This window comes from Lissotriton helveticus, chromosome 12 (genome assembly GCF_964261635.1).
Source record: "Lissotriton helveticus chromosome 12, aLisHel1.1, whole genome shotgun sequence".
NCBI classification, from domain to species: domain Eukaryota; kingdom Metazoa; phylum Chordata; class Amphibia; order Caudata; family Salamandridae; genus Lissotriton; species Lissotriton helveticus.
In genome coordinates, this window is record NC_136073.1 from 12347161 (window position 1) to 12370594 (window position 23434).

Sequence of the window (23434 nt, forward strand, 5' to 3'; positions counted from 1 at the left end):
TAAGGATCAATAGACCATTGCCCAGGGAAGTGGATGGGCTGATTATTGGAGTAAGAAGGACAGAGTGGATAGGTTGTACTCCCAAGTGTTTGGAGGGGGATTGTATTGTCGTTAATTTCCAGGACTCCAGGGTGGTACGCTTGATCACGAGACAAAATTGGGGTATACACAGTGCTGGAATTGGTGTTGTGGACCTTACATTCTTCTACCCAAGACCACCAGGTATTCAATTTGGCATAGTTCCTGAAGCAGGTTGCTTCAACAACCCCCCCTCTCCAGGATTTGTTCCCTTCACTGCACCCTTTCAACGGGGAAACTATTGTAATGTACCAACGTATAATTGTTTTGAAGTGATGGCAGATCCAGGGTGGGTCCATTGACCAACTGGAAATAATTCCCAGGGTCGGGGCTATGACGAATCTAAATCTGATTATACCATCAACAATTGGGAATATATGAATCTTTGGGATATATGTGGGGAATCTGCATTAACTTTTTCGTTAACCGAAAATGTGGAGCCAAATGAAATCAGCACTAGCGGGGAAACTGTGAATTTGGAGGCAACATGTGGGGAGTTCCTCTTAATTACCGGGGTATCTGTAAATGAAGATCTAATCACAACTAGTACTGTTGACACTCTGGAGGTTGTGCAAAATAATGATGATACAAATCTTGATATGGAGGGGCTTGTAGGAAATTCAACACGTCATTCTGGGGTGTTTACAAGAGCAGCCCCTATAGAAGGTCCCTGCTTAGGGAAGTTGGTCTCATGGAACATCGCGGGGTTGAGTAGCAAGCTGAAATCCCAAAATTGGATAGACTTCATCAATGGTTTTGATATATGTCTATTCCAAGAGACATGGGCCTGCGATCCTATATTCCTTCCTGGCTACCTAAATTTTGCAATCCCTGCTAGCAGTGGCGGCAGGGGCCGACCAATGGGAGGACTTACAATTTGGATACGGCAAAGTTTACATGCAACAATCAAAGTGGTGGATTTGGGTTGCAAGGATATCCAAATGGTAAGAATAGCATCAGAACACTGGGGAGGGATAGACATTTACAACATCTATGCCAGGGGCAGTACCATAGGGAATTCCCCCATTTTAGAGGCTTTGTCTACTTTTTTGGAAATACAGTCCTTGGGAAATAAAGTTGTAGTAGCCGGTGACCTAAATAGGACTTCCGAACCACTGGATAGCTCCGATGTTCCTTTGGGGCAAGAGGAAGACATGCAGTGGGACGTCCCTATTTTAAATCTGGCACCGGTTAAGCGATGGACGAAAGACATATTACAACTGAATGCCATTTGTTTGGAACAGGGACTAAGAGCCCTAAATGGGAGAACGAAGAGCGATAGGGAAGGCGCCTGCACATTCGACAATGGTCGATACCAAAGCCGGATAGACTATGTCCTTTGTAGCCTAAACTTGTGGCAGTTGGTATGCGACATGGAAGTTAAGAGCAGATTGGAGAGTGATCATAATCCTCTCTGTGTGCCCCACAGGTGGTGGTTGGACTCAACAGGGAATTCTCCATCGACTGATGGCCCATTGCCCATTATGGCCAATGACATGCGCAGACTTCAATGGCCGAGTGTGTTGGCTAATGCAGAATCTATGGCATTTATAAGCTCAAAGGTAGATATTGCAATCACTGCTATGGAGGATGCAAACCCAGTAATTCCTGGGTCTAGGGAAATAACTGACATACATGACAGGCTCTTCTCCCTCTTAAAACCGCACTTCATGAGGCCCCGCAACACAAACAGGAAACAACCACTCAAACTAGCTGGGTGGTTTAACCACCAGTGCCGGGCAGCCAGGTTAAATTTGGGCAGAGCAATTAGGAAGAGGGACAGGGCAGCGATCAGTGGTGCCAGGAAGGACTACAAGGTTAGTATATCCCTAGCAAAAAAAACATGGGATGAAAAGCATTGGGTTGAATTAAAGGAGGCTTCGGGGGCTAAGGACTCCAGGTTATTCTGGAATATTGTTAAGTGGGGTAGAGGTGGAACCCCAGACAAACCCGATAACAATGTCGCTGAGGGTGCCTGGGTGGATTATTTCAAACCCCAATATGCTGAGACTGCAGAGTTTAAGGATGTGGAAGCAATTTCGGCTGTATTCCCCACTGGAAACATATTTACCCTCAAAGAAACCGAAGTCGCAATACACGCTGCTCCCGGGGGCCTAGATGGTGTACCCTCTGATGTTTTTACTAACGATAAGGTGAGGTGGGCCAGATATGTATTTCTTTTGGGAAATGCTATAGCAAAGGGAACGGCTGTCCCTGAACTATGGAAGGGAGCAACCATCATACCGATATACAAAAAAGGGGATCGGTCTCTCCCGGTCAATTACAGGCCGATAAGCTTGATTACCACCATCCAAAAAGTGGTAGGGAGGATGGTGGTAAATAAATTAATGGATTGGGTTGACGAGAACAATGCCCTGTCCCCTTATCAGGCTGGGTTCCGGCGGGCAACGAGTACAATCGGCCAGGTGTTTCGCTTTGCTCTGCTGCAGTGGGGGACGGTGGTGCTTGGCGAGGGCAGCCTGTATGTTGCTTTTGTTGACCTGCGGGCTGCCTTCGACCTGGTCCCAAGGAGAAAGCTCTGGGCAGTTCTGAGTGAAACAGGTCTTCCGGCTGAGTTACTTACCCTGATAATGAGGTTGCATGAGTGTAATTTCGCCAAAGTCCAATGGGGTATGAATGGTGAATCATCTGCTGACTTCCCGATTGAGCGTGGAGTGCGGCAGGGGTGTGCAATGGCTCCCCTGCTCTTTTCCCTATTTATTAATGGGATAGTGGCCCGGATGCTGGACGCCAGTGTAGATGCGCCTTCGTTGGCGGGCCTCAGGGTTCCGATTCTGATGTTCGCCGACGATACGCTAATTCTATCCAAAACGCCGGCTGGCCTCCAGCGAGCTCTGAATATTTTCGATCTCTTCTGTGGGGAGCATGGCCTAGAAGTCAACTTGGGTAAGACCAAGTTGATGGCCTTTACATCAAAACGTAGACCCCGGCTGAAGATATCTTTGAACAACTGTCACCTTGAGGTGGTCAGTGTATTTACCTATCTGGGGATACAGATTGCAAACAACTCAAGATGGTCTCAGCACATAGAAAAGGCGGTTCTGAGGCACCAACAGATCTCGGGGGCACTTCGGGCGGAACATAAAAAGTCGAAGACTAAGCCAATAAAACCGGTCTTGGCTGTATATGACGCCAAGGCTCTTGGGTCCACACTTTATGGGGCAGAGCTTTGGGGATTCGAGAAGCTCCTCCCTTTGCAGCTATCTGAGAATAGATTTCTTAGGGGAATGACAGGACTCCCACAGAGTACACCACTAATCCCACTAGGTCTTGATTTAGGGAGAAGACCAGTTAGCGACCAAGCGAGGTTGCGCCCGATTCTTTATTGGAGACGCCTCTGGACTTCTCCGGAGATCCGGCACTACGCAGATGGATTCTTGGCCATAATTAAAGCTGATACTTTCCATAAGATAGTTTGGCTAAAAAATCTCAGGACTGCCTTAGGCGTTCTTGGCCTTTCAAATCTATGGGATAATCCATCTGTGGAACCTTTCCCAAGTAAAAATACGATAAAAAGTCTATACTGGGACTGGGTAGCTGGAAGACTCTGGCAAAAAACGAGATCTGATACCATGACGGGGCGCTTTCTTGAAGTCAAACAATGTCCTGCATTAGAACCATATTGGGACACTATCACTAGCCCAGGGGATAGGAAACTTTTCTTCCAGCTAAGATCAGGTGCCCTTCCTCTGAGATCACTGACGGGTAGGTGGAGGAGCTCCACCACCTCCTGCTGCCCAGTTTGTGGTGTAGCAGATGAAAGTATAGGTCACTTCTTATTCATGTGTATAGCTTATAACACCCCAAGAAAAGTTTGGTTAGCCCCTGTCTGCAGAAATCTAGGGGCAATTAGGGGTGTTGAGGCATTACGAATACTTTGTACCTCCACCGATATGCCTGTTGTCATAGCAACAGCAAAGTACCTAGGGTGGGCATGGTCCATTAGAAGGAGGGCAATTTTTACTAATGTAAATTGATTTGGGTACTCTTTGTGGGGTTTGTGTAATTATACATCAAAGTTTCTTATTGGTTACGTCTGCACAACTGTTTTAAATTTTTTTGTATAATATGAATTTTTTTTTTTAAATGATGTATTTTAAATGTATGTTTGTGCTTTTATGAGTATAATTCTCGAATAAAGCTTTGATGATGACTGCTGTGCTAGCCAGGTCACTGTAATCAAGCTAACCTGGCTGATGAGGGATGATACCCCAAACCTGTCCCAGGATGATTGTTTTTTGGTCCAGGAAGGCCCTGGGCTGGACTGTTCCAATGAGGAGCAGGGTCAAAACTGATTTCCATATGCCTAGATCCAATCTGGAATGGCATGGTAAACTTAAAAATGGATTTAGGCCCAGATCTCTGCACTGTGGTTGAAAGTTTGACATTGTATTGTTCAGCATTCTGTCCATCAGTTGTTCTTTTTGCATTAGTTCCTCTAAGTAAGACAGGTATGCCAAAATGTGGGTCCTGTGCACGACATGTCCCGGAGTCAAGCTAGTCTGGCTGATTTGGGGGGGGGGAGGTAATACCCTGAAACTGGTCCCTGGATGCTTGTTTCCTTCCATCCAGAGAGGACTTGGCCTGGCACTTCGGGCTGGGCTGTTCACATTGGGAGCAGGATGAAGGCTGATTTGCTTCTGGCTGTGTCTAAACTGGAGTGGCATGATGAACACAAAAACAGTGGATTTAGTCCCAGATCTCTGTATTAGGGGTGAATGTTTGACATTATTTAGCATTCCGCCCATCAATTGGTCTTTCTGTATATCTCGCCCTAAGTGGGACGGGTATGCCCAGACGTGGGTCCCGTTGTGCTCGTCATGCCACTGGAGTTAGGCTAGCCTGGACGATGAGGGGTGATACCCCAAAACCAGTCCCAGGATGCTTGTTTCTGGGCTAGGGAGGACAAGGCCTGGCAGTTCGAATTAGACTGTTCCCTTGGGGAGCAGGGTCAAGACTCATTTGCATATGGCTGGGTCCAAACTGGAATAGCATGGGGAGCATGAAAACCATGGATTTAGGCTCAGATTTATCTAAATAGGTGAATTTTTTACCTTGTTCAGCATTCCGTCTGTCAATTGTTGTTTTTGATAATGTTCATTCAGGCACTTAGAAATGGGAACTTTGCAAGACGGACAAATCCAAGATGGGGTGCTAGATTTTGCATCATCAGCATCATGGGAATAAAATTCTTTGGTAGACCTAGAAAAGGGACATTGACATGGTCTACACCAGAAGACATTCAGGTCCATAAGATTGTTTTCAGACGTTGATGGGGATTAAGGCCAGGACCTTAAATAATTGTTGCACAATAAAAAAAACTGAAATTGGGTTTGAGAAATGGAAGCCTCTGAAGGATGCTGAACATGTAAAATAATTTGTGTCATGTGCACTGTATTAAAAACAAAAGCTCTTTTGCTCTATTACATGCATCATTTACCAATTAAAGACAACAGAACTCAAAGAAGATCCCTTAGGGACACCACAGGAGACAAGATATAATTGAGATTGGCATGGAGACAAAACAACTGTCTGCTCTTCCCTGCCTCCCTTCGCAGTGTCTCTTCACTGTATAGTTCTCTTCTCTGTCCCTCCCCCTTCTCTCTTCACTGTCTCTCTTCACTGTATAGTTCTCTTCCCTGTCTATCCCGTCTCTCTTCTCCATCTCTCTTCAGTGTATAGTTCTCTTCCCTGTCTATCCCATCTCTCTTCTCTGTCTCTCTTCACTGTATAGTTGTCTTCCCTGTCTATTCCGTCTCTCTTCTCTGTCACTCTTTACTGTATAGTTGTCTTCCCTGTCTATCCCGTCTCTCTTCTCTGTCTCTCTTCACTGTATAGTTGTCTTCCCTGTCTATTCCGTCTCTCTTCTCTGTCTCTTTTCACTGTATAGTTCTCTTCCCTGTCTATTCCGTCTCTCTTCTCTGTCTCTTTTCACTGTATAGTTCTCTTCCCTGTCTATTCCGTCTCTCTTCTCTGTCACTCTTCACTATATAGTTCTCTTCCCTGTCTATCCCGTCTCTCTTCTATGTCTATCTTCACTGTATAGTTCTCTTCCCTGTCTATGCCGTCTCTTTTCTCTGTCTCTCTTCACTGTATAGTTCTCTTCCCTGTCTATCCCGTCTCTCTTCTCTGTCTCTCTTCACTGTATAGTTGTCTTCCCTGTCTATTCCGTCTCTCTTCTCTGTCTCTTTTCACTGTATAGTTCTCTTCCCTGTCTATTCCGTCTCTCTTCTCTGTCACTCTTCACTATATAGTTCTCTTCCCTGTCTATCCCGTCTCTCTTCTATGTCTATCTTCACTGTATAGTTCTCTTCCCTGTCTATGCCGTCTCTTTTCTCTGTCTCTCTTCACTGTATAGTTCTCTTCCCTGTCTATCCCGTCTCTCTTCTCTGTCTCTCTTCACTGTATAGTTGTCTTCCCTGTCTATTCCGTCTCTCTTCTCTGTCTCTTTTCACTGTATAGTTGTCTTCCCTGTCTATCCCGTCTCTCTTCTATGTCTATCTTCACTGTATAGTTCTCTTCCCTGTCTATGCCATCTCTTTTCTCTGTCTCTCTTCACTGTATAGTTCTCTTCCCTGTCTATTCCGTCTCTCTTCTCTGTCTCTCTTCAGTGTATAGTTCTCTTCCCTGTCTATTCCGTCTCTCTTCTCTGTCTCTTTTCACTGTATAGTTCTCTTCCCTGTCTATTCCGTCTCTCTTCTCTGTCACTCTTCACTATATAGTTCTCTTCCCTGTCTATCCCGTCTCTCTTCTATGTCTATCTTCACTGTATAGTTCTCTTCCCTGTCTATGCCGTCTCTTTTCTCTGTCTCTCTTCACTGTATAGTTCTCTTCCCTGTCTATCCCGTCTCTCTTCTCTGTCTCTCTTCACTGTATAGTTGTCTTCCCTGTCTATTCCGTCTCTCTTCTCTGTCTCTTTTCACTGTATAGTTCTCTTCCCTGTCTATTCCGTCTCTCTTCTCTGTCACTCTTCACTATATAGTTCTCTTCCCTGTCTATCCCGTCTCTCTTCTATGTCTATCTTCACTGTATAGTTCTCTTCCCTGTCTATGCCGTCTCTTTTCTCTGTCTCTCTTCACTGTATAGTTCTCTTCCCTGTCTATCCCGTCTCTCTTCTCTGTCTCTCTTCACTGTATAGTTGTCTTCCCTGTCTATTCCGTCTCTCTTCTCTGTCTCTTTTCACTGTATAGTTGTCTTCCCTGTCTATCCCGTCTCTCTTCTATGTCTATCTTCACTGTATAGTTCTCTTCCCTGTCTATCCCGTCTCTCTTCTCTGTCTCTCTTCACTGTATAGTTGTCTTCCCTGTCTATTCCGTCTCTCTTCTCTGTCTCTTTTCACTGTATAGTTCTCTTCCCTGTCTATTCCGTCTCTCTTCTCTGTCACTCTTCACTATATAGTTCTCTTCCCTGTCTATCCCGTCTCTCTTCTATGTCTATCTTCACTGTATAGTTCTCTTCCCTGTCTATGCCGTCTCTTTTCTCTGTCTCTCTTCACTGTATAGTTCTCTTCCCTGTCTATTCCGTCTCTCTTCTCTGTCTCTCTTCAGTGTATAGTTCTCTTCCCTGTCTATTCCGTCTCTCTTCTCTGTCTCTCTTCACTGTATAGTTCGCTTCCGTGTCTCTTTTCACTGTAGTGTTCTCTTCGCTGCCTCTCTTCTGTGTCTTTCTTCCCTGTCTCTCTTTTCTGTTTCTCTTCCCTGTCATGTACAGTTCCTAATGCCCAGATGCTTCAGTGCACATGTGCTAAATACTAATCATAACGATGATGATGATGACACCAATAACAGTAATACATGAGGCATGGAGGCCATGTGTGTATGATGCTCACGCACTCCTTCCTGCAGCGCAGTGAACCATGAACAAAGACACACAACCCTGCTGCAGGGAGCTCTGCTCTCATTGAATCCTGCTCCATTCTGAGCTCGTCAGGCTCTGATGACGTCTCACCTCAAAGGTGTAGAGTGTAAGGATCCCCCTTAATGACCACCAGAACGCTGATTAGGGTTTGCAGGTAATTTGTTTATTGTAAATATAACACAGAGAAGAGCGCCGGGCTAACAGCTCCGATCGCGCTCTGAATCGCTCTCTCTGGCGCGAACCGCTGTTCGCGCATGCGCACAGCGTGCGCCGTGTCCCCAATGCGTGTTACGTCACACACATGCATCAGCGCGGCTAGAGCGCTGACACCACATATCCCTCATTTTACACCAAAGGAAAGTTCAAGTCCAAAGTCAAATGCTCATTCACTCAAAGTCTCTGAGGTGTGCAGGTCTGACTGTCACTCTTCCCGCGCGCGTGCGCCTTACCGGAGTGGAGGCTTCTTGAACACCCTTCGCCATGGGGCTACTCTCTCTTACTCTCTCCTGGCATTGTTCATTCTTCCGGGGTGTCACTTCTTCCTTGGCTGATGACTCGCTCACACTCGGCTCACTCAGGTCTCTACTTTCTCTGCACGCACCATCCTCCTCCTGGCTTCCATCATAGGATGCACTTCCTCCTGCTACACCTTCTAGTTCCTGGACTGGAGGGCTGCCGTTTTTCTCCTCTGGCCATTGCACAATTTTGTTTACCTTCGCCATGCGATCCTGGGACCATACTTTGCAGTCGCTGAGAAGTGCTGCTCTGCTGTACACCTCTTCCATTTGTAGGGGTGGGCTGTACGCGCTTTCTCCTTTTTTTCTCAGTACCGCCTGCTTGACTCTCACCCACTCTCCCTTCTCCAGAACCGACTCTTTCACCTTTTTTCTCTGATTGTAATGTTCCGTGTATACTTTCTGGGCCTTCTCCAAATTGTGTTGGACTACAGCAGGTGACCATTTACTGGTAATTGTCTTCTCCCTCCATACTACATTGTCTTTCGTGAACGGGTGTCTGCCCCTTAGGACCTGGAAGGGACTATATCCTGTTGCGGTAGGGGTGATTCTGTATGCCCACAACATTTTCTGAATCTCTGCTTCCCTGTCTTTGCCTTGCATGATGGCCGCTTGGATTGACCCCATGAGGACTCGGTTAAACCTCTCCACCTGTCCGTTGCTCGCTGGGTGATACACTGAGGTGTGCTTGGATTTTATGCCGTTCCTCTCGGTGTATCGGTGCCACTTATCGGATGTGAATTGCGGACCATTGTCTGTTAATATCGTCCTAGGAATTCTTTCCCTTAGGAACACCGAGGTTAGAAACCCGATCACCACCTCTGAGTCCATCTCCTCTTGAACATGCACTTCAGGCCATTTGGAGTACTTGTTGATAATGGCACATATGTATTTAGCTGTCCCATGGCCATCTAGTACGGGCCCTAGTATGTCCACCGCCAGATCCTCCCATGGATTGCGGGGCTGCTCAAATTTCCCTAGCGCAGGCCTCAACGGTTTGAGCACTTTGTCTGACTCCTGGCATTGCCTGCAGTCTCTAACATGTCTCCCAATCTGGATATCCATTCCTGGCCACCAGTACATCTGTTTCACCCGTGATTTGGTCTTCACTATGCCCAAGTGACCCTCATGTAGCAAGTTCAGCAGGGAAGGGATCAGCTTCTCCGGTGGCACCACCTTGTCATTTCGGTATAGGAAGACACCCGAATCACACATTGATAATTCTTCCCTTATTTCATACAGTCTCCGGGGTACTTCCTTCAGTCTTGTTTTCTCCGGCCACCCTTTTACAAGATTCCTCTTAACTTCTGCCAGGTGCACGTCTTCTTCGTACGCTTGTTCCCATTCCTGCAAGCTGATGGCCTTCTCCGCATCTTCCATCACCGCTACCATCTCCTCGTTCTCCGCTATTGGCCCTGCTTGGGTAGTCAGCCACCTTGTTACGTGTCCCCGGGATGTACTCTACATCGTACGTGTATTCTAGGAGCTTCAGAGTCATCTTTGCGATCCGCGGGGTGGCTGTGTCGTGCCCGCAAGAGGTAAGCACTTTGACCAAAGGCTTATGGTCGGTCTGAACGCGGAACCTAGTTCCCCACAGGAACTGTCGGAACTTTCCCATGGCCCAGGTGACAGCTAGCATTTCTTTTTCAATCACGCTGAACTTTTGTTCCGTGTGTGACAATGCTCTGGACGCAAAGCTGAGTGTTTCCACGGTCTTGTCATCTCTCTCCTGTGCCAGGACCGCACCCAAACCTTTCTCGCTGGCGTCCGTGGTGAGAATGGACCTTCCTGCGGGATCGTGCCCTTGCAGGGGCACTGCCTGGCTGACGTTCTTTTTGAGCTCCTCAAACTCCTTCTGAGCTTCATCGTCCCACTGGAACGTTGTCTTGTCTCTTACCAGTTGTCTCAACTTGTGAGTTTTTGTTGCAAAGCGTTGGACGAATTTGCTATAATACTCGGCCATTCCGAGGAATGACCGCACTTTGTCTTTGTTGGCTGGGGCTCCACTGTAGAGTGTAAGGATCCCCCTTAATGACCACCAGAATGCTGATTGGGGTTTGCAGGTAATTCGTTTATTGTAAATATAACACAGAGAAGAGCGCCGGGCTAACAGCTCCGATCGCGCTCTGAATCGCTCTCTCTGGCGCGAACCGCCGTTCGCGCATGCGCACAGCGTGCGCCGTGTCTCCAATGCGTGTTACATCACATGCATGCATCAGCGCGGCTAGAGCGCTGACACCACATAAGGCACTTCTGAAAGAGCAGAACCGCAAGTGACATTCTTTTAAATCAAAGAAGCTTGGGTTGGGGCTGCCAAAACGGGGTGTTCGCAAAAGGGACATGAAATGTTCCTGGTGCATTTTTTGAAGAAGTACTTTTTGGCATTCATGCTTAGATAAGAGTGAAAGATGGCATTCCCTTGGCATCATATAGGTGCATTATTCGCAGCAATCACCATAGTTAATTCTTTTATCTGCTGCTCTTCCAGGATTGAGAGGTTTGGCAAGAGTTCATGGACCCTGAGAGCAGAGGGTTTCCTCGGTTTGCGCTCACCTGTCCAGACCCTGCTCCAGTCAAGTGTCACTTGACAGTCCGAGTAAGTAGGGCAGAACTTGCAGCTTTCCCAGCTACTACAATAATGTTTTGAAATCCCCACATGTTGTTTATTTATACCAGTTGGTGAGTGGCTCCTCTAGCCAAGTCTATCTGGTATGATTGAAACCCAGGCGGGATCAAAGCAGGAGAAAGGGCGGGCCCGAGTTTCATCCTTCCCAAGTGTGTCAGAATCCACAGTGTCCGCCCGGAGGCAGCACAGGAAGAGGAAGGGGTGGACGGTCTGTGCACTGGAGGACAGCACTGTCTCGTCTCTATCATCCCCTGAGCTGTGGGTACATTTGTAAATGAATGAATGCTCACAAGACACACGCGTTATGATCTTACTAGAATGGTTTTCCTCCTACATAAAAAGTGGCCCTTTCGAAAGTGGTGTGGGTGTATCTATCGCTGCCCCAAGTATCTGCTGAGACACGAACACAGGAGGATGTCAGTGTTGCAAACTCTGACTTAGTGGATGAAATGCACAAACATGCACACACACATGTGAAGCAGAGCGCACAGGCCCGTGAGGTTTACTTCCACAATCCCCCAGTCTGATTTCCACCGGATGCAGCCAGGCCCCGGCTGATCTGACCCCCCCCTTGCCCTAGACCTGCAGGCGACAGATGGCTGCCGGCTCGGCCCCGTCATGCACCGCGGGAAGCAAGCAGAGTCCTGGTATCCTCATTATGGCAGGAGCTCCAGTACCCCCCCCCCAGCCTCACCCACTGCGACTAATGACCGAGGCAGAGCCGCCAGTGCAGGCATGAAGGACTTACCCCTCTGTGGGGTCACCAACCCCCTCCTGCCCCCACTGCCCCTCCCACGGGGACACTAGGGTGCCAGCCGGGCACGCGAGCAGGGCTACGCGCCAGGGTGTCCCTCGCGGTTGCCATGTGTGCCAGGGATGCTTTGTTGGACAGGGGTGACGCCGTAGGTCATCGTCTTAAGTTACCCGTATCCCTGTATCCTCTTTCGCCGACATCGCTGGGGACGTTTCTTCGGGTCCTTCATTCAAGGCTTCGGGTGTCAGCGAGCAGAGGTATTATTGTCGCTGCCGGGCTAGTGCAAGATCTGTTCTGCTCGTTTGAGGTCCACCAGCCCAACTGAGCCATCCATCGACACTCCAGCAAGCGGGTAACCGCACTGAGGGTCGTCTGAGGAGGGCGCTGAGGTCCTTCTGATATCGTCAGCAGACCAAGACTGCTGCTGAGGGCCTCACGTCTTCAGCAGCAGCTTGAGAGCCGAGGTGACCGCCTGTCCACGTCCACGCAGGCCTGAGGGTGAGGTGGCCTCCACCCCTCCTTGACTCCTTGACACCCAGTGACTGGAGGTGAAGGTCTCCAGACAGTGGAGACGAGGAGCTTCTTGACCTCAGCGGCTCGAGGCTTCAGACGAGGACCTTACCACATCACAGACGAGGACCTTCTTGACCTCAGAGACTCAACACTTCAGGTGAGCGCCTCTCCACATCACACACGAGGACCTTCATGACCTCATAGACTCGACACTTCAGGTGAGCGCCTCTCCACATCACAGACGAGGACCTTCTTGACCTCAGAGGCTAGATACTTCAGGTGAGCACCTCTCCACATCACAGACGAGGACCTTCTTGACCTCAGAGACTCAACACTTCAGGTGAGCGCCTCTCCACATCACAGACGAGGACCTTCTTGACCTCAGAGGCTAGATACTTCAGGTGAGCACCTCTCCACATCACAGACGAGGACCTTCTTGACCTCAGAGGCTCGAGGCTCCAGGTGAGGACCTCTCCACATCACAGACGAGGACCTTCTTGACCACAGAGACTCGAGGCTCCAGGTGAGGACCTCTCCACATCACAGACGAGGACCTTCTTGACCTCAGCGGCTCGAGGCTTCAGGTGAGGACCTCTCCACATCACAGACGAGGACCTTCTTGACCTCAGAGGCTAGATACTTCAGGTGAGCACCTCTCCACATCACAGACGAGGACCTTCTTGACCTCAGAGGCTAGATACTTCAGGTGAGCACCTCTCCACATCACAGACGAGGACCTTCGTGACCTCATAGACTCGACACTTCAGGTGAGGACCTCTCCACATCACAGACGAGGACCTTCTTGACCACAGAGACTCGAGGCTTCAGGTGAGGACCTCTCCACATCACAGACGAGGACCTTCTTGACCTCAGAGACTCGAGGCTTCAGGTGAGGACCTCTCCACATCACAGACGAGGACCTTCTTGACCACAGAGACTCGAGGCTTCAGGTGAGGACCTCTCCACATCACAGACGAGGACCTTCTTGACCTCAGAGACTCGACACTTCAGGTGAGGACCTCTCCACATCACAGACGAGGACCTTCTTGACCACAGAGACTCGACACTTCAGGTGAGGACCTCTCCACATCACAGACGAGGACCTTCTTGACCTCAGAGACTCGAGGCTTCAGGTGAGGACCTCTCCACATCACAGACGAGGACCTTCTTGACCTCAGAGACTCGACACTTCAGGTGAGGACCTCTCCACATCACAGACGAGGACCTTCTTGACCACAGAGACTCGAGGCTTCAGGTGAGGACCTCTCCACATCACAGACGAGGACCTTCTTGACCACAGAGACTCGAGGCTTCAGGTGAGGACCTCTCCACATCACAGACGAGTACCTTCTTGACCTCAGAGACTCGACACTTCAGGTGAGGACCTCTCCACATCACAGACGAGGACCTTCTTGACCACAGAGACTCGAGGCTTCAGGTGAGGACCTCTCCACATCACAGACGAGGACCTTCTTGACCACAGAGACTCGAGGCTTCAGGTGAGGACCTCTCCACATCACAGACGAGTACCTTCTTGACCTCAGAGACTCGACACTTCAGGTGAGCACCTTTCCACATCACAGACTGCCTGACACCAGAGATGAGCCTGTCACATCATTGCCAGTCAGCTGCAGGTCGACCTTCTGATGGTAGAAGCAGCCCGAGGAGACCTACATCCTACATCAGATGATCAGGAGAAGAGACGAAGGCCTGTTCACGCCGACTCCCACTGCTCGTAGGAGTTAGGGCTTCCCACGTCGGCTGCATCTCAAGGGGTTGTGTGAAGAACATCTGACTTCAGCTGTTACCGTCCACCGTCCTGAGGAAGGAATGCAGTCCTCCCCTACCGTCCACCGTCCAGAGGTGGGCATACAGTCCTCCACCATGAGTGAAGCTGGTGAGAAGAAAGCTCCAATGATTGAAGCCCGTGTGACAGGTATGTAGGGTTCACATTGAAAGACTTGAGGGTCACGACAAGGGGTGGTGGCATTTGGGGTCAATCACCATCGCCCATATGTGTTCCATTTATCTACACTTTTCCATGTAGTAGACCGAACATGTTTTTCTACAGTTTACTATCACACTCAGCTCTTGGACACAAAGAAAAACCAAACATCTGCCAGACACTGCCAGCATTCCTGGGAAAAATAACTGTTCTGCTATTTACAAAGGACTAAAATATTGTCCACTTATATTTATTTAGTATGTTCTTGCTGACAGAAGTGTGGCACGACCCACTGTATGTAATGCAAGATAGTGATATTAAACTTATTGTTCATATTATAGTGCCTCGCTGCGCCCCACGAGTGAGTGACAGCTCTTCAAACTCCAGCTCCTTCCTTTCAAGGGACACTGGATATTTACTGACCTCCTGAAAATGCACATTTTCAGCCTCAAATCCCCACTCGTGTCCGTGTTACCTGCACATCCCTCTGCACACCCACAGCACCTGATGTGCCTGTCAATAGAAGGGTCCAACAGAGACAGTGGCTCAGCCATGGGGCCATGGGCTCTGGTGCAAGGAAGGACATGGGCCCCCAGGCACTACAGCACAAATCAGGGTTCAGGGGGCCCCTCAGACCTCTGGACCCAGTGCTACTGCCCCTGAGCACCGATCCAGCAGGGTCTGGATCGGTGGAAAATCAAAAAGAAAAATACACCCAATGAAAAGAATAGTAATCACATTACGTAACAGAGTAATGGAAAACCTGAAGGTGGAAATGAGTCAAAAACAACACCAAGAAAATGTGTGATGAAAATACCATATAAAATATCCATGGGAACACAATATTTAAAAACGAAAACTAATGGTAAAATAGTATGAAAATAAGCTTAAGAAAAGAACGAGAAATAGGAAAGATAATGAATAAGTTGGAAGTAGGAGGTCCATACGTTTGTCAGGGAACCCGCCCCCTGTGCCCTTGGCATCTGGGAATATTCAGGTGCTCTAAGGGTGGTGGTGGTGGTGGTGGTGGTGGTGGTGGTGGAGCTGGTAGAGGGGCAGGTGGTTCACAATGAGGAATTTACCTCCAGGCTTACAAGTTTCTATTACAGTTAAAAATATTGACCAGCCTGAAGGCTCGACCAAATTTGGTTCCACGAGGCCGTTTAGCCGCATTGTGAAGTCTCAGTCACCAGGAACAACGTCAGTCAAAAGTGCTCCAACCAGGATACACCTGAAAGCTGACTCTGGATTTGGGCTTCAGAATAAAAAAAAACACTTTGCAGAAACTCATGGTCAGGGGTGGCGTCAGATGTAGGGTTTTCCAAGTAGCCCCAAGTCAATATTCGGATTTACGTTGTTACAATACATGCTTTTACCACGCATGCTTTTACAACGCAGGTTTTTCAACGCAAGTCGTTACAACGACTTGCGTTGGGGGGTGCTGGATAGTGAATAGTTTAATTTACTATTCCAACTCCAGTCCCCGTGGATAGTAGGGAAGGTGTTGGATAGTAAATTAAACTATTACCTATCCTAGTGCGCCCTCAAGCGCAATTTGTTGTAATGACTTGCGTTGAAAAACCTGGGTTGTAAAGGCACTGCGTGGTAAAAGTTGCGTCGTAAAGGATGTTTCCCCAATAGTCAAGCTCTGGTGTGCATCCGATCTACTGCATGGAGGTTCTGAGTTTAGATTTCAAAATGAAAACTACCTTTTTCTTTTTCTACCATTCCACCCCAAGTTTTCCTACAATTCGCCCCCAAGTCCTGGCCATTTATAAAAAAAAAGTTGTAGGGATGTCTCCCCCCCTGGACCCAAGCACACAAAGGTCATGTTACTTCACCCACAGTGTTAAGTCCTCTTCTGGATTTCGATCACTCGCAGCTCATGGGCATGAAGGAATGAATATTGGATTTGTAGAGCGCGGACTTAGCCCACGGGCGTTAAGGCGCTGTGTACGGAACCTGAGGGTGCAGATAGAAAGACATGCTCATACCGACGTCTGAGAAAAAAGCCAGGTCTTTAAGGCTTTACGGAAAAGCGAGTGGGACACCTGGCTCGAAAGCTCATATGGGAAGGAGTTCCACAGTTGAGCAGCAGCCGTGGCAATAGCTCTCCCTCCCCATTTGGCCTTCCTAAACCTCGGTACTGTTAACAAATTTGTGTCAGAGGACCGGAGCATCAAACTCCTCCGTAAATACATCATATCTGGAAACTGCACCTCTGCATACATCACCTCTGAATTCACAGGTCTGTAGATATTTAAGAATATCTACTATTGATGAACATGAACCGCGGGATGGGTGATTGTATATAGAGGTTTTTTTCCATAGTTTTCTTTGTACATATATTTATTTTATTTGCCTTTTCGCAGCCCTGATGAAGTCCTGTGTAAAGGACGAAACGCGTTGGCTGGGCTGACCATGTGTGTAAAATATGCTGTGAAGAAGAATGGAGAGTAGAAAGACTTTACATGAATTGGTCTTCCTGGAGGAGTTCACAGACTGGACATAGATTATATGTATACGTTATTGGTATATCTCCAACTACTGAAACCATGTTGGATGTAGTGATTGAGACCCTAAACATATTTTTGAGTGATCCTCCCACATACATTAGTTCATAACATAAAGTGATGTAATACCAGAAGCCCAGGACAACTTTGCTTGTATCTCCTAATCTTTGTTGGGAAACTGACAAAATGTGGTTATTGCATATCTTTCTAGAGCCTCATGGCCACTTTCTGTATTCAATTCCTTGTTTTTTTCTCACTGTGTGTTTATTTTATGCAGGACCTGGGCCCGGGCGATACAAGCTGCCCCCAACCGTGGGCTTTATCAACCATGACTACACGCGCTACACTAGCCCTGCGTACTCCTTCCATGGCCGTCTCAGTGATGTCAGTAAGTGTGTCCAGAGGTTGCAGTAAAAAAAACACATTTCTATCTGGATGAATATGGGTACTAAATTGTTTTAGCGAAGTCAAAGTTTTAAGCCCCACCCATGTGAAAAAGGGCGACTTGAATGGTATGGCCTTGGTGGTATATTGAAATACAGCAAACACAAGGAGATGATGGACGGAGCACTTAAACTTTTCAGTTACTCACCCCCAGTCACAGATCTGGGTTTAATCCATCATCATTCTTTAGCTCACTTCTCCACCTCAGTTTAGACCCAGCTAAATGCAAATCAATCTTGACCCTGTGCCTCATGGGAACAGTCCAGCCCAAACTGCCAAGCCAGGTCTTCCCCGAACCGGACACAAGCATCCTGGGACCAGTGTCTGGGTAACACCCTTCATCAGCCAGGCTAGCTTGAATCCAGTGGCAGAGTGAGCAAGGGACCCACGTCTGGGCATACCCTGCCAACTTAGGGTGAACAAAGCAAACACAAGGAGATGATGGACAGAGCGCTGAAACTTTTCAGACACTCACCCCCAGTCACAGATCTGGGTTGAATCCATCATCATTCTTTAGCTCACTTCTCCACCTCAGTTCAGACCTAGCTATATGCAAATCAGTCTTGACCGTGTGCCTCATGGGAACAGTTCAGCCCGAAATCCCAAGCCAGGTCTTCCCTGAACCGGAAACAATCATCCTGGGACCGGTTTCTGGGTAACACCCTTCATCAGTCAAGCTAGCTTGGATCCAGTGGCATAGTGAGCAAGGGACCCATGTCTGTGCATTCCCTGCCAACTTAGGGCGAACAATCATATTGAAATATCAACTGCAGACGTGTTGTGCTATCAAAGCTTTGTGAGCAAATGCCGAGATGGAAAGTGCATACAGGTAAGTCTAGGCTACGTCAATATCCTCAAGGGATATCCATCTGGAGCTAAGCTTCGGGGATTTGGAAGCAGAAACTTCTGGACTCAATTTTAAGGTGCAATGTCTATCACCTGGCATAGCTTCTGAGGGCCCTACTCACATGTGCAACAATGTGGTAACATTCTGTGTTATTTGGAACATGGACATACACAGGTAGAGATTCAACTACATATAAGGACAACCGTGGGGGTTGGGTCTCAGCGGCGCTCGAGTGGCCCGGGGCGGCAGTGAGGACCAGTGACTCCTTCGGCCTCAATGACGCCTCTATGGAAACCAGTGACCCAACAAACATCCCCGGAGGGATGAGGGATCCGGTGTGCCTGGGAGGGGCAGGTGCTGCTTACAGCCCCCATTAGCCCCCAGGCAGAGATGTGTGAGGTGTCTGTGATGGGATTAAAGGACACCCGAGATGTCCCGTTGTGATTGGACACTGACCTCACTGTCCTGTCCAGCTGCTAAGATACAGGCTTGGCTCTGTTTTCAGTAACTGGGCCTCTCCTGATCACCTTTTATCTCTAGAGGATAGACTTACGAGGGCCGTATTTGTCACCAGGGTCCCCGGCGCTAGTCACAAGCGACCCCTTTATGCACCAATGCAAGGTAGTGCAAAAGATTCTGTGGGGGTGAGCAAATACGCCTGTATTCAACTGATGTACGAGAACCATGGAAAAAAAACCTAGGGGCATATTATCAAGGAATTTATCCCCGCTTTTTTGGCTTTAAAAGCCAAGAAATGGAGATAAAATTATCTCCCTATCAGCAACAGGGTGCTAACACGCAAACACGCATGTTAGCACTCTTTTCCTCTACGCTTCCCCTTGCATCTCTAATGAGATGCAAAGGGGCGTTCCAGAGAAAAATAATAGGAGAAATGTTGTTAAGCGACATTTCTCCTATTATCAAGGATTTCGCTAACCCTGTTAGTGATAAAAAAAAGCAGCCCTAACCGCGGTTAGCGCTGCTTTTTTTACACCTGGTATTTTCCTGACTTAGCCATGACATCCCATGGAAGGTGGATATCATGGCTAAGTTTGTGTGCCCCTATCATCAAGCTAACGCCAAACTTCGAGAGATTATCGTTGGTTTTCCAGCGATAATCTCTCAGTGGCAGTTAGCGCGAGGATTTTTATCACTTCTGAGATAAGCGTGGCTAATAGCAAGTTATCTCTGCGATAATTTCCGGTTTTGCTTAGCGTTAAAAAATGTGTTGCTAAGCATCGTTAGCGATAAATATCGCTAATCATTGGTAATATGCCCCCTTGTTTCATGAAGTACAAGGATTCATATGATACACTTCAAGGGGTTATTCTAAAAGCTTACCAATAAGAACACACCTAGTCACATGCAGTCCAGAGGGCTTCTCTCACTACACCATCTGCTCTCTCGTGAACACCATCATTTGACACAAAACCCATAATATGTTTTCCTTCGAACTGTGATATGAGAGTCCACAAACAAACATTGCTCTGTTTCTGCCTATTTTCTACCAGTTCTGTAAGTGAATTAATCTTGAACTGCTACAGATTATGCTGAACCTGTCAACTGTGAGAGGGAAGCTTACACTGCTGCTAGAACGCCTGCATCTATGTACATCTAAAAATAAAGCCTGTGCTGCGGCCTCTGCTGTGCCTGTTCTGTATGTGACTGCAGCTCGCATTGCTGTTGTATGTGTAGCTTTTATTCATTGTGTGACGAAAACGTGCACTATTGCAACCTTTGGTATGTTTTTCAAGAGAGTGCACAATAAACTTGCACTGTCTGCTGTCTCTAGATTACATTTTCTGTTTGTGCTGTACTCATACTCAGTGTAATTGATGCGTGCACTGTTGCCTGAGCTGTGCCTACTCTATGTGAGTGAAGCTTGCACAGCTGCTCTCAGCTGTTCCCATTCTGTGACTGGGTGAATCTTGCTCTGGTGTTTTATTTACTATATCCATTGTGTGTATAAACATATCTTGCAATAGTAATATCTATGTTGTATTTATTCTGTGCGAGTGAAGCTTGCGCAGCTGCTCTCGGCTGTTCTCATTCTGTGACTGGGTGAATCTTGCGCTGGTGTTTTCTTTACTATATCCACAGTGTGTATAAACGAAGCTTGCAATACTGTTCTCTATGTTGAATTCATCATGTGTGAGTGAAGCTTGCACAGCTGCTCTCAGCTGTTCCCATTCTGTGACTGGGTGAATCTTGCTCTGGTGTTTTATTTACTATATCCATTGTGTGTATAAACATATCTTGCAATAGTAATATCTATGTTGTATTTATTCTGTGCGAGTGAAGCTTGCGCAGCTGCTCTCGGCTGTTCTCATTCTGTGACTGGGTGAATCTTGCGCTGGTGTTTTCTTTACTATATCCACAGTGTGTATAAACGAAGCTTGCAATACTGTTCTCTATGTTGAATTCATCATGTGTGAGTGAAGCTTGCAGAGATGCTCTCGGCTGTTCCCATTCTGTGAGTGGGTGAATCCGGCACTGGTGTTTTCTTTACTATATCCACAGTGTGTATAAACGAAGCTTGCAATACTGTTCTCTATGTTGAATTCATCATGTGTGAGTGAAGCTTGCAGAGATGCTCTCGGCTGTTCCCATTCTGTGAGTGGGTGAATCCGGCACTGGTGTTTTCTTTACTATATCCATTGTGTGTATAAACAATTCTTGCAATACTGTTCTCTATGTTGTATTTATCCTGTGTGAGTGAAGCTTGCAGAGATGCTCTCGGCTGTTCCCATTCTGTGAGTGGGTGAATCCGGCACTGGTGTTTTCTTTACTATATCCATTGTGTGTATAAACGAAGCTTGCAATACTGTTCTCTATGTTGAATTCATCATGTGTGAGTGAAGCTTGCAGAGATGCTCTCGGCTGTTCCCATTCTGTGAGTGGGTGAATCCGGCACTGGTGTTTTCTTTACTATATCCATTGTGTGTATAAACAATTCTTGCAATACTGTTCTCTATGTTGTATTTATCCTGTGTGAGTGAAGCTTGCAGAGATGCTCTCGGCTGTTCCCATTCTGTGAGTGGGTGAATCCGGCACTGGTGTTTTCTTTACTATATCCATTGTGTGTATAAACGAAGCTTGCAATACTGTTCTCTATGTTGAATTCATCATGTGTGAGTGAAGCTTGCAGAGATGCTCTCGGCTGTTCCCATTCTGTGAGTGGGTGAATCCGGCACTGGTGTTTTCTTTACTATATCCATTGTGTGTATAAACAATTCTTGCAATACTGTTCTCTATGTTGTATTTATCCTGTGTGAGTGAAGCTTGCAGAGATGCTCTCGGCTGTTCCCATTCTGTGAGTGGGTGAATCCGGCACTGGTGTTTTCTTTACTATATCCATTGTGTGTATAAACAATTCTTGCAATACTGTTCTCTATGTTGAATTCATCATGTGTGAGTGAAGCTTGCAGAGATGCTCTCGGCTGTTCCCATTCTGTGACTGGGTGAATCTTGCGCTGGTGTTTTCTTTACTATATCCACAGTGTGTATAAACGAAGCTTGCAATACTGTTCTCTATGTTGAATTCATCATGTGTGAGTGAAGCTTGCAGAGATGCTCTCGGCTGTTCCCATTCTGTGAGTGGGTGAATCCGGCACTGGTGTTTTCTTTACTATATCCACAGTGTGTATAAACGAAGCTTGCAATACTGTTCTCTATGTTGAATTCATCATGTGTGAGTGAAGCTTGCAGAGATGCTCTCGGCTGTTCCCATTCTGTGAGTGGGTGAATCCGGCACTGGTGTTTTCTTTACTATATCCATTGTGTGTATAAACGAAGCTTGCAATACTGTTCTTCCATATACATGCATACACACATATATAATGCACACCTCATTATGCATAAGGTAGCACGGGATAACACAGCATTACAAAATATAGCACATTAATATAACAAAAAATGAGATCAAGATTAACATTAAAATTTAGCATAAAATGACTGCATAACATAGCATACCATAAAAAAGCACAAAGTTAACATTACATACAAGATATTATGCATCACAGTATTATATTCCACAGTATAAAATTCACAATTTATATCATAAGATAACATAATTGTTATTGTTGAATTCATCATGTGTGAGTGAAGCTTGCAGAGATGCTCTCGGCTGTTCCCATTCTGTGAGTGGGTGAATCCGGCACTGGTGTTTTCTTTACTATATCCACAGTGTGTATAAACGAAGCTTGCAATACTGTTCTCTATGTTGAATTCATCATGTGTGAGTGAAGCTTGCAGAGATGCTCTCGGCTGTTCCCATTCTGTGAGTGGGTGAATCCGGCACTGGTGTTTTCTTTACTATATCCATTGTGTGTATAAACGAAGCTTGCAATACTGTTCTCTATGTTGAATTCATCATGTGTGAGTGAAGCTTGCAGAGATGCTCTCGGCTGTTCCCATTCTGTGAGTGGGTGAATCCGGCACTGGTGTTTTCTTTACTATATCCATTGTGTGTATAAACAATTCTTGCAATACTGTTCTCTATGTTGAATTCATCATGTGTGAGTGAAGCTTGCAGAGATGCTCTCGGCTGTTCCCATTCTGTGACTGGGTGAATCTTGCGCTGGTGTTTTCTTTACTATATCCACAGTGTGTATAAACGAAGCTTGCAATACTGTTCTCTATGTTGAATTCATCATGTGTGAGTGAAGCTTGCAGAGATGCTCTCGGCTGTTCCCATTCTGTGAGTGGGTGAATCCGGCACTGGTGTTTTCTTTACTATATCCATTGTGTGTATAAACAATTCTTGCAATACTGTTCTCTATGTTGAATTCATCATGTGTGAGTGAAGCTTGCAGAGATGCTCTCGGCTGTTCCCATTCTGTGAGTGGGTGAATCCGGCACTGGTGTTTTCTTTACTATATCCACAGTGTGTATAAACGAAGCTTGCAATACTGTTCTCTATGTTGAATTCATCATGTGTGAGTGAAGCTTGCAGAGATGCTCTCGGCTGTTCCCATTCTGTGAGTGGGTGAATCCGGCACTGGTGTTTTCTTTACTATATCCATTGTGTGTATAAACAATTCTTGCAATACTGTTCTCTATGTTGAATTCATCATGTGTGAGTGAAGCTTGCAGAGATGCTCTCGGCTGTTCCCATTCTGTGACTGGGTGAATCTTGCGCTGGTGTTTTCTTTACTATATCCACAGTGTGTATAAACGAAGCTTGCAATACTGTTCTCTATGTTGAATTCATCATGTGTGAGTGAAGCTTGCAGAGATGCTCTCGGCTGTTCCCATTCTGTGAGTGGGTGAATCCGGCACTGGTGTTTTCTTTACTATATCCATTGTGTGTATAAACAATT

The 23434-nt window shown here is 46.9% G+C and overlaps 1 protein-coding gene across 1 annotated transcript in view; it reads left to right on the forward strand.

Moving 5' to 3' along the window:
- Positions 1-14239: 14239 nt before the first annotated feature.
- The window catches only part of CIMAP1D (CIMAP1 family member D), a 37123-nt gene continuing 27928 nt past the window's right edge, over positions 14240-23434 (forward strand). Inside the window, exons 1-2 of the mRNA XM_078670167.1 lie at positions 14240-14300; positions 17100-17210. Of these exons, the coding sequence (XP_078526293.1) occupies positions 14249-14300; positions 17100-17210 (163 nt within the window). The 5' untranslated portion in view covers positions 14240-14248. The remainder of the gene's footprint in view (positions 14301-17099; positions 17211-23434) is intronic.